Source organism: Petaurus breviceps, unplaced genomic scaffold (genome assembly GCF_028583685.1).
Source record: "Petaurus breviceps papuanus isolate PSGF00001 unplaced genomic scaffold, PetGlider_PUasm1.0 126, whole genome shotgun sequence".
In the NCBI taxonomy this organism is placed as follows: Eukaryota; Metazoa; Chordata; class Mammalia; order Diprotodontia; family Petauridae; genus Petaurus; species Petaurus breviceps.
Genome location: NW_027185655.1, coordinates 38,107,608 through 38,126,835, shown reverse-complemented (window position 1 = coordinate 38,126,835; position 19,228 = coordinate 38,107,608). Strand labels below are relative to the sequence as shown.

Sequence of the window (19,228 nt, the reverse complement as noted above, 5' to 3'; positions counted from 1 at the left end):
TAGATAGATAGATAGATAGATAGATAGATAGATAGATAGATAGATAGTTTCCAGGATGACTGAGAAATATAGCAGTTATAGCAACAAAAATGGAGATGTTTGGAGGAAAGCCAAGAAGAGAGAAGGAATTAAGAGTTCAGATGAAGACTTGTTTAGTTTGAGGATCTAGTGAGATATCTTGGGATATATATATATATATATATACACATATTTGAACGTATACATGTATGCGTACAATGGTACAACCCTCATTATCTAATTGAACAAACTTTAGAAGGCACTCTATGATTGTTTCCATGGTCTGCACTATATATTCATATGTATACCTTTAGTTTTATATATTATGCATTGTATGTGTGCATGTAATGTGGTGACATCTATTATACATGGGTCCTTTGGAATTACAAGTGGACATTTTTCCATCACCTTAAAAGTCATCATTTTTTTCTAACAATATTACTCCACTTTTACATACTTATGTGTATTGTATTGTCCAAACAATTCCACCCACACATCCCACCACCTGACAAAGTATATTAGCCTGAAACAGTTAAGCAACACCAACCAAAAATAACATAATTACATCTGACAATACTTCCCATTATGCTTTTTTTTAACTTCAGTGATTGTTAATAGAAAGGAAGACTGTACTAGTGTGGTAGCAACACTGGTCACCATATTTGTCATGAATTTTGCTAACAAGGCAGATTTAGGGACTGGACCTGTGATTTTACTAGTATGGAATGAGGAAACTCCCTCTACTAAATCAAGTTGGCATCTTTCTGTAATTTATCATCAGAGTTACCTGGGGGTTGAGAAGTTAAGTGACTTGTTTAGAGTCACACATTCAAGAATTTGAACACAGTTCTTCCTGGCTCCAAAGCCTCCTCTCTAACCACTTCACCATACTGACTATCTTTCTGTACAATCTAAAAAAAATGCATTGTCTTCTGTTCTCTCCTTGCTCCCCGTCAACCAGCTCCTCCTCTTATCTTACTTATTTCTAATATGATATAATGCCAGTCACCTAGGCCTGAAACTTCAAAGTCATCTCCCTTGATCCCTGTATCCAATTAGTCATCAGTTCCAGTCAATCTTCATTTATGTTTTTGGAATCTATCCCTTCTCCCAATTCTCATTGCCTTCTCTCTAACTCAAGCCTTTATTGTCTCACAATTGTCTTATTGCAAATACCTTCTGACTTGTCTTCTTATGTCTAATTTTCTCCCAATGACAAATCATTTTATACATTAGGAAGATTAATCTTCCTAAAACACCATTTTTATAATGTCATACCCTTGATTAAAAAATTCCAGTGGCTCCCCACAGCCTGAAGAATGAAGCTGTATCTTAGCCTGCATTCAAAGTCCTTCACAATGTCCTCTCATATTTCTTTTCCAGCCCAATAATCTCAGTCTTGCTTTATTCAAACCCTCTTCAAACTGGTCTATCTGCCATACCCTAAACAAAGATTGTATTTTTCTTCAGTCTCCCAGCTTTTGTTCATACCTTTCCCAAAACACAAATCTCTCTACCTTTTTCCACTAATCAAAATCTACTCATCAAATTAACCTTCCAAGATCACAGAAGATCAAAATGAAATTGCTTTTCTCTGAATTTCTGTAGTGTTGTTATTATTGCGTCCTTTCAATCCTATCCAACTCTTCATAACCCCATTTGGGGTTTTCTTGGCAAAGTTACTGGAGTGGTTTGTCATTTCCTTCCTCAGCTTATTTTACAGATGAGGAAATTGAGGCAAACAGGCTTAACTGACTTGCCCCAAGTCACAAGGTAGTAAGTGTCTGAGTCTGGATTTAAACTCAGGAAGATGGATCTTCCTAATTCCAGTCCTGGCACTTGCCACCTACCTGCCCTAATCCTCCTACAATATTCATTACCTATACACAGGTTTATCCCATTCAAACATTAAAATCATTTAAGATTCTTTGCAAGATATTAAAACATAAATAACCCTTTGCAATAACACACAAGTCAACAATAAACAAACAGTAGATAAAACAGGTAACTCTATGTTCACCAAAGATATTTGGAACCATGATGAAGGAGATCCAGCACAGAGTGCAAATTAAACAGGGATTCCTGAATGGTGAGGTCCTTAAAATGCTTCTATTTGTGGATGATATTTCATCTAGTTGAGCAGTTAGGTGGTACACTGGATGGAGTGCAGGACCTGGAGTCAGGAAGACTCATCTTTCTGAGTTCAAATCTGACTTCAGACACTTACTACCTGTGTGACCCTGGACAAGTCATTTAGTGCTTGCCCCAGTTCCACATTTGTAAAAATGAGCTACAGTAGAGGAGGAAATGGCAAACCACTCCAGTATTTTTGCCAAGAAAATCTCAAATGGGATCATGAAAAGTCAGATGTGACTGAAAACAACTAAAAAATAGAATATTACAGAGCCTCCTGGAAGAGATCTGTAACCACTCAGAAGTATTTGACTTGATCTTCCACACAGGAAAGACTAAGGGAAACAGACATTCCCCATCCATACTGGGACATTCATTTGAATGGACAGTCCATAGAACTCAATCATCAATATGTAGAACTGGGACAAATTGTAAAGATGGGCAGCTGTTGGACAAATGAAAGAGAGCAGACTGGACTGCTTTTGGGAAATTGAAAAGTTCTTTTAATGACCCCAAGTTTCTCATTGGAGACAAGACCTCTCTTTTTAATGCCAATATTCTACCAGTGTTACTATGAAGCATGGAGGGATGTACTACAACTATCTCTGAAGAATTAAAAATTAAAACCATACAAAATGCAATGGGTATGTGGTTCATGGGTGAAGGCTGAAACATATTGCCAGTAAGAAACTTTGAAGAAAACAAAAGTAACAGATGTCGTGAAATGGGGGATCAAAACAAAATCTAGGCCAGCTATATGGCAAGGGAGAGGGACAACAGGACCAGCCAGAGCACTCCACTGGTACTTCTGTGTGTTAGGACAAATCAAGGAAGATCCTTCACGTGTTTGTTGTCAGGGGAAGTTGAGGAGGGTCTTTAGCATGTTTCAGGCATCACCTGTGGCAAACTCATGGGAAGACATGACCAAGAGCGCATACAGGCCAGAGAGACATGGATTGGTTGCAGGATGTATCACTGAAGGAATGCCCAATTCTATGAGATCACAGGTCCATGAGAATTTTATTATCTCAAGAGCTGGTAAGGACTTCAGAAGTCACCTACTCCAAACCCTGGTATTACATGTAAGAAACCTGGGGTTCAAAGAAGTTAAATAATTTACCCACAGTCCTACAATAAATAAATTACAGAACCAGTATCTGAACTCAGGTTCTGGAACTCCAACTTTGGCATCCATTTCTCTATAATAAATAGACTATCTCTAAGATCCTATAGGGCAGATATTATACCTTTTACATCACTGTTTTTTCAAACAGTGCTTTGCACATAGTAAGTCCTCTGAAAGTATTTTTCAAATTAGTGAACATGTTGGGGATAGGTAGTAAAATTACTGTAAATATCAAAGGAGATACTCTTTGTGTGAGTCTCAAACATTAAAGCATCAAACTCAGGTAATTACGTTTTGAGAAAGATTGGAGAGGTGTGGGGCTCCAAATGTGATGGACGATGGAGGGAGATAGTGAATCGAGACTGAGAAGGAAAGGAAGAGAATTTAGACCTCTAAAGGAGGATGAAATAAAGAAAATAGTTCAATCCTGAGGAGAGAGGGAGGTAGAGTTAATCAAGTTACAGATGCTGAGGTGGAAGGAAGGAAGGAGACTGTACCCTGAAGGCAAGAGATTTCCACATTAGGGCTAGACAGCAGAATGTAGTGTGTGAAATAATAATAATAACTAACATTTATGAAATGTTTTATGGTTTGCATGATGTGATTTACATATATTACTTCAATTGAACCTTATAACAACCCAGAGAAGTAGGTGCTCTTATTATACTCAATTTACAAATGAGGAAACTGAGGTTGAGAGAAATTGTCTTGCCCAGTCACACAGCAAGTAAATGTCTAAGGTCTGGTTGAATTCAATTTTTCCTAACTTCAAATGAAATATTTTATCTACTTTTCCACCCAGTTGTTAGATATAGGATAAAAGGGATATGTGTATATGTGGTGGGGTAGAGGTGGGAGGGAGGTGGAGAAGGGAGATTCTAGACTCTGATAGGCAATAGGAAAGAATTCTGGGGTCATATGGAATGGGGTAAGGGTATTTTATAACATTGGGGGCGGGCTAAGATAGACCTAGGAAACTACAGTGCCATGAAAAGAATGGTAAATTTGGTATCAAAAGATTTGTGTTGAAGTCACAGCTTTTATACTATCAATGTAACCCAAGCATGTCTCAGGGCCTCAGTTCCTCATCTGTAAAATCAGGGTAAGATGTTCTCTGAGGCCCCTTCCCAAATTTGATTCTGTGATCCTATGACAACTCAGGAAAAGTGATAGTTTTGGTTTATTTCCACAAGCCCGAGGCTGAATCTAGGCTCAGCAAAAGGGAAGGGAAATTATCTCTTCTGTTAGGATGTAGAGAGATCCCTTCATTCCCTCCATGAGTCACCCTTTCCCCTATGCTCCTCAAGCTTTGAGTGGCCCACTGTCAAAGAGTCTTGGCTTTCTGGGGAATGCCTCCAATTCTGTCAGCCCTAAATATGTGATACTCAAGCAGAAATTCAGGGTAATACTATTACTAATGCTGTGGTTTTACATGTGTGAATATCAAGTAGATTTTTTCAGTGACTTGTAGCTGTACCCTGCATGCTTCATACTGAGAGAGGCAAATAATACATGGATGGCAAATGGGACTTCCAAAATCAGAATTTAAAAAAAAAAACAGTCATAATAGGACATTTCAATAAGAAGCAAAGCATATTTCTGAGAGAAAGACAGAGACAGATAGAGACAGAGAATCAGAGAGACAGACAAAAAGAAAGAGAATCAGAGAAAGACAGAGAGAGGCAGACAGAAACAGAGATAGGCAGTTATAGAAAGAAACAGACAGAGACAGAAGGACAGAGAAAGAAATAAAAGAGAGAAAAGGAAATAGAGAAATGGAGGGAAGAGAGAGAGAAAAAGAGGAGAGAGACCAAGAGAGGGGAAAGATAGATATGAAGAGAGAGGGGAGGGAAGAGAGAGAGAGAGAGAGACAGACAGACAGACAGACAGACAGAGAGAGAGAGACAGAGAGACAGACAGAGAGAGAGAGACAGAGAGGGGGGGGGGAAGAGAAGCAGGGTTAGAAAGAACTCCAATTGGGCAAACATCTCTAACAGCACCTAACAGTAAGGTTTAGCAAGGCAAATATTAGTGCCCATCCCTGTAAATCAATTCATCCTAAGACAGGGAATTGTGTCAAATTTATGTTAATTTCTACTCTACTTTGAAATTACGTTACAAAGATGAAGATTTGAAGATGCAAGACCTTTAACTTTTATGACAGTCATAAATTATGAAACCTGCTGTGTTATATGAAATAATTATACTGCTCTAATGTCACTCATTCTTGTATTACTTCCCCACACCCCACATACTTCCTCCCCTTTCTTGTCTCTGCAATCCAAACACTAGATGGAAATTATTGAGCTTATAAATCAATCTACAATCTCTCTCAGGGCTTGCAATACACAACAAAAAGAAGACTGGTCAGTCCAAGAAAGATTTGACAATTTGTTCTGGGATATTTTCAAAACCACATGTATGTACTTGAAAGTTTTGGCAATGTACCATGTAACATGAGAACTGATTAAACCTGATAACTGATTAAACCCATGGTAAACTTTGGAATCTGTCAGTCGTAAAATGGTGCCTGAGAAAGCTTAGGTCATCTTCCTTACCAATCATTTTCTTCTTATTTTGTCTTACATTTAAAGATTCACCGTTGAGGCAAAACTGAATTTTGATCTTGCCTTGTTTTTCTCCAGTGCAAAAACAATAATAGGGAAGGAAACAAGCATTTATTAAGAATCTACTATGTGTTGATATTTATGCCAAGCACTTTACAAATATCTTATCTAATCCTTACAACAATCTTGCTAAAGAGCTGTTACTATTTTCCCCATTTTACAGTTGATGAAACTGAAACACAGAGATGAAATGACTTTTCCAAAATCACAATAAATAAGTTTCTGAGGCTAGATCTGAACTCAGGGCAGCTAGGTGGCACAGTGAGTAGAGCACCAGGCTTGGAGTCAGAAATATCTAAGTTCAAATCCCGTCTAAGACACTTCCTAGCTGTGTCACCTTGAGGAAGTCACTTAACCCTGTTTACCTCAGTTTCCTTATCGGTAAAATTATTAGAGAAGGAAATGGCAAACCATTCCAGTATCTTTGCCAAGAAAACCCCAAATGGGGTCAAAGAGAGCTGGGCACAACTAAACAACAACTTCCTTATGCTAGGCTTTAATAACAAGCACAGCAAAAGGAATTAAAATAGCTAAAATGTTATAGACCTTAGTCTATTTCCAGACAAGAACACCTGATATTAAATCAGCCATTGAACTTGCTCCATATTTGGCTCCCCTTCCTGCAGTGCACTGTTTCTGTAATAAGCCATAATGATTTCATGAGAATGAGACATTTATTGGGTTCACACCATGAGGAAAAAGTGTGAAAATCATTGTAAATAATAGAAAAAATAGATTATTCAAAAATCTGCTTGGGTCTATGCATTGTTTCCTAATTCTTTAAAAATGGATGAATTTTGTTGATAATTTTTCCAATGAGTTCTCATACCTTGTGATATGGAGTTGATATCAGAGTTCTCAAAACCTATGCCAAAGAAGTCCAATGTCTGGAACACAGCACCAAGTTGGAATGGCTTTGAATATGAATTTGACATAATTGGTTGTCTATATGTCATGGCAGACCTGGTCTAGCTAAGTCTGGGGAAGCTTTTCCCCAGAGGGTTTTCTCTAAGATGATAATTTGTTTTTAACCACCCCCATCTCTCAAGAGATAGAAGAGTTTGTCATCTATATTCAAGGGAGTATCTCATTGATGAAAACATGGATGCTTAAGTATGGAAGTATTTTGATAATGATGATGTAACATTTGTATTGAACTTCATGATTCATTGGATGCTTTACATGAATTATTTCATTCTAACCTCATATTAACTCTCTGAGACATCAGAATGAATATAATTATCCTCATTTTTCAGATAAAGAAACTGAGTTTCATGGAGCATAAGTGATTTGACCAGTGCTAGTGAGTTACAGGGTAGCTAGGTGGGCTGTGGATACCACACAGTAGGAAATCAGTAGGACCTGATTCAAATCTGACCTCAGACACTAGCTGTGTGCCCCTTGGGCAAGTCACTTAAAGTGTTTGCTTCAGTCCTTCATCTATAAAATGAACTGGAGAAGAAAATGGCAAACCAATCCAATATCTTTGCCAAGAAAACACCACCTGGGGTGGCTAGGTGATGCAGTGAATAGAGTACCAGCCCTGGAGTCAGGAAGACCTGAGATCAAATCCAGACTCAGACACTTAACACTTACTAGCCATGTAACCTTGGGCAAGTCACTTAACCCCAATTTCTCTGCTTCCCCCCTCAAAAAAACAACCCACCCCCAGGCCCCACTACATGGGGTGACTAAGAGTTGCACAAAACTGAACAACCTCTAAGACTAGAATCGAACTCATGAAGAGGAGTCTTCTTGATTCCACACCTCATGCTCTATCCACTGTGTCACCTAGATCGTTTCTTTACTACAAATAAAAATGTCTAGTAGTTCTTGTTACAGTATATAGAGACTGGAAACTAAGGTAGCACCCATCTAGTCAGAGGCAAATGGTAAATGAACATAATGGGATAATGCTGATGAATATTCATGTAAAATGATGAAAATAATCGTTTCAGTATTAGATGATAAATATACACTGATGCAGTAAAGGAAGCAGAAAAGAACAATTTATATGATAACCACAACAGTGTAAAAACAAACCACTTTAAAGGTTCTTAAGAGTTCTTAACTCTGATCAGAGGAATGACCAGCTACTCTTCTGGACTAAGGAAGTGCACCTGAATACAGAGTGACCCACCCAGCATGCTGCATGAGACATTTTTTTAGACATGAATGATATAGGATCTGTTTTACTTGACTGCATATTTTAAAATTCTTTTTCTTTCTTTTCTTTTTTTCCAGTGATGGGGAGGGATGTGACAGGGAGAGAAACTGATTTTTGCTAATTGGAAAAAAAAAAAGTAAAATCTAATTCGAAAGAAGGGAAAATAATCTGTTTGGGAGACGGTACTCTAGACCATTCACAAGTGGAGACCCACAAGTGTGGTACTGAAGAATTTCAAGCCCTGCTTATTTTTAAAAGGTCACATATTTGGGGCATCCAGGTAGCACAGTGAGTAATAGCACCGGCCCCAGAGTCGGGATGACCTGGGATCAAATCTGGGGCTCAGATACTTAACACCACACCCAGAAAAAAACTGGTCGTGTAACCTTGAGCAAGTTACTTAACCCCAATTTCTTTAAAAAAAAAAAAAAAGGTCACATATTGGTGGGGAGGGTCGGGGAAGAGATAGGGGAGAAAGGGAGGGAGAAACTCAAGAGTTTCCAAGACAGCACAAGAAAACTGACTCTAATCCTTCTTCAAAACTACAGCCTGGCTCTGCCCCCAACAGAAGGATGTGGGGAACTTTTTTTTTTACTTCATTATAATACTACTATAATATGTCTTTTATGTCCCCCAAAATGAGAAGAAAAGCTGGGCAAGATTCAGAGCCCTGGGCTTAATATCACCATCCAATGAAGTATAATAAACAGCTATTCAGCTATTTATGACTCAACCACAGATATGTCACATCGATGGTGACAGTGACCCTTCCTGGAATGTTATTTAACCCCTCTATATCTCAGTTGCTCCCCCCTTCTCAAAGTATTGTCAAATTTAGCAAGACCCTGTTTCAAAAAGCATTTGTAAATTTTCAAATCAAAGACATTCTCATCCATCCCAGAAAGTAGAGTTATTACCATTTGAAGAATATTAGGTAGAATAATTTCCAAACTCCAGGCATTATGGAATAATGCTGGGGACAAGATATTGTCTCTTATGTTTTCTCTAAATACAATAAACGACGCTCACTCATTTTCCCCTTGGTACAGCCTTCCCACAACTCTGGAATGTTTTTGTTAGTACAGACAGCAGTGAGAGTTTTTGTGTCCCGTATAAATGGTCAAAATTAAAATCAAATGTGAGAAAATAGCAGCTGCAAGAAGTGCAGGAAGCAAAAAAAGAGAAAGGGGGAAAGTGGGTAAAAGAAGTAAGTTGGAGTGAGGTAGGAAGAGTTAAAATGAACGTTTACTTGATTACTCCATTCTCTGTGTAGGTGGTCCGATAGAACCCAACAAGGGAGCCATTCAGCCAGCCTTTGAAGTTCATGGTCAGGACATAGGTACTCTCTCCATCGTTTGGAGGCAACTCTTCCGCAGCCTCGACCACCACATACTCCTGCGCCTTGTACTCAAAGCATCGCGTCAGTCGAACCACCTCGCCTGAGGATTTCTTCAGCGTTGGAAAAGGCTCGGTGATCCTTGTCTCCCGGAGATGCAGCCACAGGTGCTTGGTGGGTTCTGTTACACTGATATAGATGGTGACTGTGCCTGTGTAAGTATCCTCTTCCATGATAGGCTTTACCTCCAGATCGTAGTGCACAGGGTTGATGTATGTGGGCAGTCGAAAGCTCGTCCACTGGCCACTTTCATCAGTACTGGCAGGGCAAAGGCTAGCCTCCTCTGGCGGGACAGCTGAAGGTGCAGAAGTTGTGGAGGTTTGTCCAGAATCCTCAGATGTGTTACAAGATCTGGTCAGTCCCACTGATAGCCCTACTATTAATCCCACAGCAACCACCACTGCACAGATAATGGCCACATGTGTTTTCCTTATACAGTACTTCTTAGAAGTCTCATACTCCAAAGAATTCATCTTGGTTTCCAGGGAAAAGTATGAACCATGAATAGGATACCAGATTTCACGACTTTCAGCAGACTCCCCCTTTTTTTTTTCAGATCTGGAAAGGAACTCTAGCCTGACGGTCTCTGTTTTCTATACCCACACCTCCTTTTCGGCCCGCCCATTTTCCTCTCCCTTCTCATTCTATTGGCCACTGAGTTAAAGAATACTAACATGTATGCAAACACACCCACCAAGGCAGACATACCCGTAAACCAGAGGGGGAAAGTGATTGAAAAAGAGGCACTCAGTTGGTGGAGGAACACATCAAAGTCTAAGAAAGAAACTACTGATAGGACTACCCTTATAAACGGCAAATCTTCATGCCTCCCCTGCCAGTCCTGCACTAGGCTGGGTTAAAGTTAAAACAGCGCTGGACTTAGCAGCAACTAGAGGAGAGAGATGCATGCCAAGACACTGTCAGCATATGAGACAGACAGACAGACAGATACACGAAGAGAGACAGACAGGCAGAAAGACAGACAGATATAGAAAGAGACAGAGACGGAAACACAGAAAGACAGAGAGAAACAGAGACAGACAGATACAGAGAGACAGCGACAGAGACACACAGAGAGAGAAAGAAGCAGAGAGAGAAAAACAGAAAGATATAGAGAGAAGCAGAGACAGTCAGAGAGAAAAACAGAGACAGAAGCAGAAACAGAAGCAGAGGGGAGAGGGAGAGAGACAGAGAGACAGGAAGACAGAGAGATGCAGAGACAGAAAAGAAAGAAGCAGAGAAAGAAACAGACAGAGAAAGAGAAAGAGGCAAAGAGACAGAAAGAAAAGAGAAAGAAACAAAGATATAGAGAGAAGTAGAGACAGAGAAAGACAAAGAGAGAGAGAAGCAGAGACAGAGAGAGAGAAGTAGAGGGGGAGGGAGGAAGAGGGATGGAGAGAGAGAGATCCTGCAAAAAAAAAATGCTTTAGAAAAGCTTAACTTCTGCCTCTAAGAGTATTCCATTTTTCCCATTTTACTTTTCATCGGGAAAAAAGTGTCTTGAATGTACATTTCAGAAAGGGGAACAAATAGCTTTTTTCCCCCCCCAAAAAAACCTTTTAAAACAAAACAATAATTTCCTTTTCCTTTTTTTTTTTCATATTATGGAATCACTCATATTCTGCTGACAATCATTTTGTGGAAAAAGTATTTACTCTGAACTCAAAGGACTTGGGTCCAAATCCCACCCTGGGAGGCTTGTGTGACCTTGGACAAGTCACTTAATTTCTTAGGCCTCTATTTCCTTATCTGTAAAATGTAGGATTGACCTAGGTGACCTTTGAGGTCCCTCCCAGCTCTGTAGCTAGGGTTTGACTATTCCATATTTACTATCCATGTGACTTTAGTTTCTTCACCTGTAAAATGAGTACCCTCTGAGGTCCCTTCCAATTCTAGAGCTATGATTCTAAGATCTTGCAAGTTACTTGTTGGAAATCATTTGCTTTGGGGAAACATGAACTGTTTCTGTCCACAAGACTTTCCAGGTGATAAGAACTCAGTTTTCTTATTTGTGCCTTTGCTCTGTTGATATTTTTTCCCCTGAAACTGATCCTGTCTATAGCTTGTTTGTAGAGCTGTTTGTCTTGATTCTTGAATGTTGTCTTCCCCTCACCCCTTAGATCAGAGGTTCCCAAACTTATTTGGCCTGCTGCCCCCTTTCCAAAAAAAGTAATTACTCAGTGCCCCTCCCTGCAAATCTTTTTTTGATCCTTTAACAGGTGTTTTTTTAATTTGCATCATTTTTTAAAATATAATTTTTCTTAAATGACATATCTTAAATTTAATAATATATTGTAAATTTGTGGGTTTTTCTTGCACTGAAATTTTGATGATGCAATATTTTGGCATATAACTTCATAGTATAGTATTGTAAACAAGCCATTATACACACATATTCCTGCTGATTCATGCTGGATTTGCCGACAATGAGCAACACTTTCACCTGCCAACACTTGTTCGTTAAGACCTGGTGTTGGACCTGACCACTGATCAGTTATAACTTGCATTTTGGGTGTTTATTTGGAAAATAATGTAATCACTACAACTTTAACTCTGTTACACAATTCTGAAATGTGTATGAATGGTTTTTCAAAATTTTCTTCTCTTCTTTCCTTATGCTTCCACCATCCCTTTATATTTATTCAATGCCCCCAATTGCATCTGAGGCTACTAGCATCTCCATTGTTCCAGTGCCCCCCGAAGGGCAGCATCACCCACTTTGGGAACCTGTGCCTTAGATTATAAAGTCTTTGAGGGCAGGGACTCTGCTTTTGCTTTTATATCCCCAGCAATAACACATAGTAGGCACTTTTGATAAATGTTTGTTGACTGACTGACATAACCATATTTCAGGTCAGTCAAAACAAGATTAATGAGAGATTACATCAAGGGAAAGGCCAGATCCCCGAGTGGGGGACACAGGGAAAGAGAAATTGAGAGGAAAAAGAAGAGTTTTTTTTGGGGGGGGAAAGCTATTTGTTCCCCTTTCTGAAATGTATATTCAAGAGACTTTTTCCTGATGAAAAGTAAAATGGGAAAAATGGAATACTCTTAGAGGCAGAAGTTAAAAAGAAGTTAAAAGAAATGGAGAGAAAAAGAAGAAGAGAGGAGAAAGAAGTCAGAGAAATAGAAAGAGTATAGGTCTACTTGACATTCTGAAAGGAACCACGAGATTGACAAAAATCTTAAAGATCTCTTGCAGAAAGGTGTCATAGGGCCAAAGGAAAGGAGGTTGGATTTATGGCATCAGAGGACAAAATTCAAAATTCTGACCTTGCTGTAGACATTCACTTCCTGTGTGACCTTGGGAAAGTTCCAGTTCTGTAGGCTCCAGTTTCCTCTTTTGTACAACTCTATAATCTACAATCTATAGCCTCTATAGCCCCTTTGTGCTTTAAACATATATGTTGCTATGATCCCCAAGTCTACTTTCCCTTTTCCTCTCACCACCATTTTTAATACCTGTTGGTTCTGCCTCCACTGTATCTCTGATACCTCTGATTGCCTCCATTTCCACCACCCTAGTCCAGGACCTCACTACCTTGTATCTTGTTCAGTCCATGGGATTTTCTTGGCAAAGATAGTGGAGTAGTTTGCCATCTCCTCCTTCCTTCTCTTATTTTACTGGGAAAGTTAAGTGACTTGCCCAGGGTCACTGAGTTAGTGAGTGTCTGAGGCTGGATTTGAACCTTCCTCACTCTAGGCCCAATACTCTGTCCACTGAGCCACCAACTCTGTACCATGTGCATAGGCTATTGCAATTGCTTTTTTTTTTTTTTAACAAATCTCTCTTCAGTTTAATTCATAATGTACACCATTGTCAGACAAGTGTCCTTCCCACTGAGGTGTGATGACATCCCTTATCTGTTCAAAAATCTTCAATAGTTCCCTGTTGTCTACCCAATAAAGGTCAAACTCCCTTAACGGACAGTGAATACTCTCCATAATCCAACATATCTTATTAACCTTTATCTCCTATTATGAACTTGGACTGTTATCTTTCCCCCACACACCCTATGCTTCCCCACCCCAATGCCTTCCATTCACATTCTTTGCTATTCCAGGAATGTTCTTTCTCCCCCCTCCACCCATGGAGTTCCATCCTTTTAAAGTCCAGCTCAGCTGCTACCACTTTTCTGGAGATTTCTTTGATCCCCCTTGATAATAACACTGTATATATCCTTGAACCTTGCACAGAGTTCAGTTTTGTATCTCTTTTACATGAGTACTGTATATTTCCGTGTTTTACAATTATCATTATGTTTTATCCCATTAGTAGACTATAATCTCCATAAAGACAGGGAACGTGTCTCATCGAAACTCCTTATCTCCCTCCCATAACACCTAGCATGGTGGCTAATCCATGTTTAGTGAAATGAATCCCATTCAACCTTATTTTACTGAGAAAGAAAATTAATCCCAGAGAATTAAAGTGATTTGCCCAATGTTAACAGGGCTAGACGTGATAGAGACTAAATCTCCCAGTCTCAGGGGCTCCTAGGTGGGCTGGAATGGTCAGCACCGCAGAGATAAGTATAACATAACACCCCTTCCTCCACCTCCACTCCCACAAAAGGCTAGAGAAATGACTCTTTCAATCACCCAAGAATGGCTCAGTAAGCAATGAAAATCAATGAAACCAAAATGAAACAGGTGATTGCATTTACTTTTTGTTTCTTTTATGGATAATCTGATAATACTTAGAGTTTTGCTAGGACACAGGGGGTGGCCATCTGCGTTCCATTCCTGTCCTGTTACCTTATGGCTTGAAGGTAAGACTCACTGCTTTTACTACAACTATCCTGGTTCATTGATAGAAGCCGTTTGAGTTGACCCCAGAATAACCAGGGCCACCTGGCCTGGAATGCTAGGCCCACATTTGGGAATTAATATGAAATGAAACCATTCAAGAATATAAATTCAGGAGCAGCCAGGTGGCTCAGCAAGTAAGAGCACCAGCTCCAGTGTCAGGATGACCTAGGGATCAAATCCGGGCTCAGATACTTAGCACCACACCCAGAAATAACTGGCTGTGTAACATTGAGCAAGTTACTTAACCCCAATTGCTTTAAAAAAAAAAAAGAATATAAATGCAAAAACATTGTTGGGGTCATAGGATATAGAAAAAAAATCACAAAAGAACAAAAAGGAAAGGATTAATTTTTCTTTTATTTTTTTCCTATTTTCCCCTGTCTCTATACTGTTACTTTAAAGAAGAGTTTAAAATGAATAATTATAATGTATTCTAGCTTTCTCTTTTTTCTGAATTCATTTGTAACACTAAATCATGTCTTTGTATAGTGAGAAAGTAAAAATAACTTTACAAAAGTGCTTAATGAGGGTTTGTTGGATGAAGTCATTGAAACAATTTACTTGATGTCCTCAGAATTCTTGGTAACATATACTTCTAACTTCCTATTCTATTTTGTCTGCAGGAATAATTGGGGAAAATATTAAACCTTGATGTACTTTTCCTCCACATAGTACACGTGGAAATTATAAGAGTATTGTGGTTTTGCATGACTTTACCAATAGAATTCATAACAAGTCTTGTCTTCACCACAGGCCATTTATATTCTGAAATGAACAGGTTTTTTAAAGAAATGGCTTGGAGTTCCCTAATTGCAATTTGTGAGTTTGATCTTACTTTTCCTTTATTACATTTACTATAATAAATTGTCTTGGATCTGTGTTTCTTAGAAGTATGTATGTTTTGACTGTATGAATGTACAAAATCATTCATTTACTTGGGTTTCTTACTTGTTGTCTTTTGCATTTCTGTATCACTGGATGTTGGGGGGGGGGGTTCTTTGAATTATCTTAGTGGAGTATTCCTTCCTTCCTTCCTTCCTACCTTCTTGCCTTAGAGGATCAGAGCACTGAGACCTTATCAAGGTTTGCTCAGCTAGCATGTGCCAGAGGCAGGCCTTGATACCTCATGATCCCTCGGGTCTTTTGGGTACCCAGACTGTCCTTTTATCCACTATACCCTATTTTTTCTCAATGAGGTTTACAAGTTCAGCAAAGGACAGAATCTATGAAATGAGGTAAAATAGAATCCTCACCCTGTGTGAAAATATAAAGCACCTAGATGTCATAGTAAAGTGTTGGCCCTGGAGTCATGGAGATCTGAGTTGAAATCTGGTCCCAAACTCTATTGTGTGACCCTGAGCAAATCATTTAACCTCTCTCAGCTTTAGTTTCAGATGATGATGGTGGTGGTGATGATGAAGTTCCTTCCTTTCTACCCAATTGTGTTTTTCTCAGTGTGTAGTTAAGGATCTTAGTGATGCTCTTCAGAGTATACATACATATAAAAGCATTAAGGACCTTCCCCAAATCATCTCACTAGACAATCCATGGTAGCACCTCCATTCTGCATGATTTCATCAGTGAACTCAGTGTAATGTAATGCCAAGGAAAGGCAACTTCCCAAGGTTCAAAATACCAGCATAGGTGCTCTCCATTTTATTCAGTGACCAACCAAGAACAGAGAAGATCAAAACATGACATCATTCAAAATACAGCATTTACTAAGTGTGATTAAATAATCTCCAAGTACTACCCCACCCCAGGACCTTACATTCATTCAATCAATTACAAAGTCCCTGTTCCAAATACTACTCCACCCCTAGGCTGTACCTTCATTTAGTCCATCACAAAACCCCTTTTCTCAAATGGAGATTAGTTTCCAAACATAAGTAAAGTACATTCATTTGTTCAACCATAGAACACAAAAAGGTCAAAAGTTCCCCACCCCTGGATCACAATTGAATCTACCCCAGAGTTACATCAAGTTTAAGCACAGCACTTAATACCCAAATGGAGGTCTTTTCTTCATCTTGACAAGAGGCAAGTTCTCAGCAATCTTAGTTCCTGGGGAGACAAGGCTTAGCAAGGCTACAAGATACATTGCCAGTCCCTTCATTAATTCATCCTCTGTCTGTAGAACAGTCCTAGAACCCCTGAAAACATTAGCAAAACCCTCTCCCAGGATTTCTGTAAACATACAACAAGAAAATCCTTCCTCAGGGCTTCTGAACCAACAGAAAGGTTCCCAGACCCCTGCAACAACAGCACTGTCCTTCACCAGTGGACAGTATTCACTCTCTGTCTGCAGGACAGTCTCAGGGCTTCTTAGCGAACAGCCAGGTTCCAGGACTTCTTCAACAAAAGGACTGTCTTTCACCAGTGGACAAATCTGGCAAAACAACATCAAAACAGACAGACAAAGTACCAGCAAAACAGCCATGTCTCCTCAGTCCTTGGCAGCTCAGGGGGCAGGTCTCAAAAGTCCAGGGCAATTCAAAGTGGTCCCCAGCAATTCTCTCAGTCTCTCTCTGCCTCCACGAGGTGCTGCTTCCAAAAAGTTCTTCTGCGTCTCTCTTGTGTCCCTCCAAATCTACGTCACCAGCTCCTCCCAGTTCGTGTCTCTCTTTTCAAGTCAAGTCCATCCCACAGGTGGGATTAACAAGCTCTGGGTTTTAACACAATCAGTTTGAAAACCAAGCCAACACAGGGGAATCTTTATATTCCATTACTATCACACTCAGATATGACATGTGGTTTCTAACTCCATAAAGCATTTGACTCCTTGTGCTTTCCACAAAGCCATTTCTTCCATTTACAACCACTTCAAGATTTGCATTTATTTCTGATTTAAAAACCATAATATTAATTAGTTTGTAGTTGATAAATAGTATAAGGCTAAGCAGCATGAAGCTTTTTCTTGAAAAGATAGAGTGGTTTTTTTTTCCCCCATTTTCCAAAACTTTGGTCACTTCATTTATGATGTGTTTGATGAGGTATGGGCTCTGGGAGCCCCCTCAAGCTCTCCTTGAGTCCTAGAGGTACAGGCTCTGGGAACCCCCTTGAATTCTAATTAAATTGTCTCATTTGATGAGGCATTTGCATGAGGCAATAAACCTTACATTGTAGCTGGGCCCAGACCTCTAGCCTAGTTACTAACTACTAACTACTAACTCTAGCCTAGTTACTAGCCTAGCCCTCCATTGTTCATCTACTTCCCACCCTTGAGCCTATCAAAGTATCAATACACCCTTGAACTGGCCTAGCCCACCATTGTCTATAGCCTCCAGCAACTTCCCACCCTTAATCACTCATTGACCTCATCAACTCCTCCTGAAGACCCTCCCCAAACTCCTCCCCTAAACCATCCCTAGATTCCTCCCACAACCTTCTGTATATAAGACCCTGTCTTGTCTTCATGTTTGTGAGAGTGCCATAGAATAGTGAGAGCACCATAGAATGACCTAGCACAGATTTACTGTGTCCAATACAAGTGAATTTTTAATAAACTTTACTTTTCTTTGGCTGAGAGAAGATGAGTCAAATTCATTCGGCAGGATCCAGCGTGTTGGTATTTTGGGCTCTATAGAGCAACCCTAACCCTCTTAGTGGGTAACCTCTTCATGTTCAGCAATGAATATGCCAAAGAACTTCCTATATATTTAAAGTCTGTGCTAAACAGTCATCTCTGCCATAGGACTTGTATTATGCTACAATTAGGGAGGTATGCAGTTAATTCACTCTTAGCTCATAGGTCCTTTAATATATGGTCCTAAGAGGACAAATGCCCATGTTCTTGCACCCATGAAATGCTTCCTTTAAAGACTTGCTTTGGGGCCTGACTTCTGGCAAAGAGTTTTGCTTCACCAACTTGATTAAACCTATTGAAAATTTTGGTATATTATGAATTGGATTATTCCTGTTGCCAGAGTCTAAACTTCCAATAGGATCTTCTCTTCCCAAATTTCTTGAACCTCTCTAAAACACTGTCTCTACACCATATTGAGCATAACTGTACAACACATTTAGCCCTCCTTAAGTTCTGCCTCGTATTATTTCCTCCTCCAGCTTTCCTAGGCAGAGGAATACCTCACACACACTCCAAAAAAATATATAGTTGTAGTAAAGATGGAGGATTTGTTCAAAGGAAAGGGACCATCAATAGAGGTAGGGTTTTCCAAGCAGTAGCTGTGAAGAACCTAGGAATCAAATCAGTGGAATAGATTAGGTACATAAATTACAATAGTAGATTACCATAGTAGCCTAATTTACTAAGCAGACCAACCAGTCCAATTCAATTGAATCCAATCCAGTCTAGTTTAATCCGAGCCAATCCAATCAAGTACAGTGAAATCCAATTCTTGCCAGTGAAAGTTTTAAAAATACCCTCCAAGGCACCACACTAAACACTGGGGACTCTGGGGAATGTAAAACCAACACAAACAATAATCCCTTGCTTGAAGGAGATGACCTTTTCCTAGGATGATGATGATGATGATGATGATGATGATGATGATGATGATGATGACGACGATGGAAAAAGTAACACTTAAGTACCTCTTCAAGGTTAGGAAATGCCAAACATGTATTATCTCATTTGATCCTCACAACAACCCTGGGAGGTGGATGCTATGATTATCTCCATTTTTCAGATGAGGAAATTGAGGCAAAGAGATGTTAAGTGACCTGCCCAGGGTCACACAACTAGTAAGTGTCTGAAATAAGAGTCAAATTCAGATCTTCCTGACTCTACGTCCAGCACTTGTACCCACTGTGCCATCCAGATGCTGTTAGACATGGTTACAACATGAAACAAATCTATGTATACATGATAACATAGGGAGAAGAAGAGAGAATAAATAAGATCAAGAAAAGCTCCCTCGGGATGGCTAGGCAGCACAGTGAATAGAGCACCAGCCGTGGAGTCAGGAGGACCTGAGTTCAAATCTGGC

At 39.6% G+C, this 19,228-nt stretch overlaps 1 protein-coding gene across 1 annotated transcript in view; it reads right to left on the bottom strand.

Moving 5' to 3' along the window:
* ENPEP (glutamyl aminopeptidase) overlaps nt 1-10,075 on the bottom strand; it is a 116,599-nt gene extending 106,524 nt beyond the window's left edge. Inside the window, exon 1 of the mRNA XM_069095165.1 lies at nt 9,321-10,075. Coding sequence (XP_068951266.1) covers nt 9,321-9,940 — 620 coding nt within the window. The 5' untranslated portion in view covers nt 9,941-10,075. The remainder of the gene's footprint in view (nt 1-9,320) is intronic.
* Nucleotides 10,076-19,228: the final 9,153 nt, after the last annotated feature.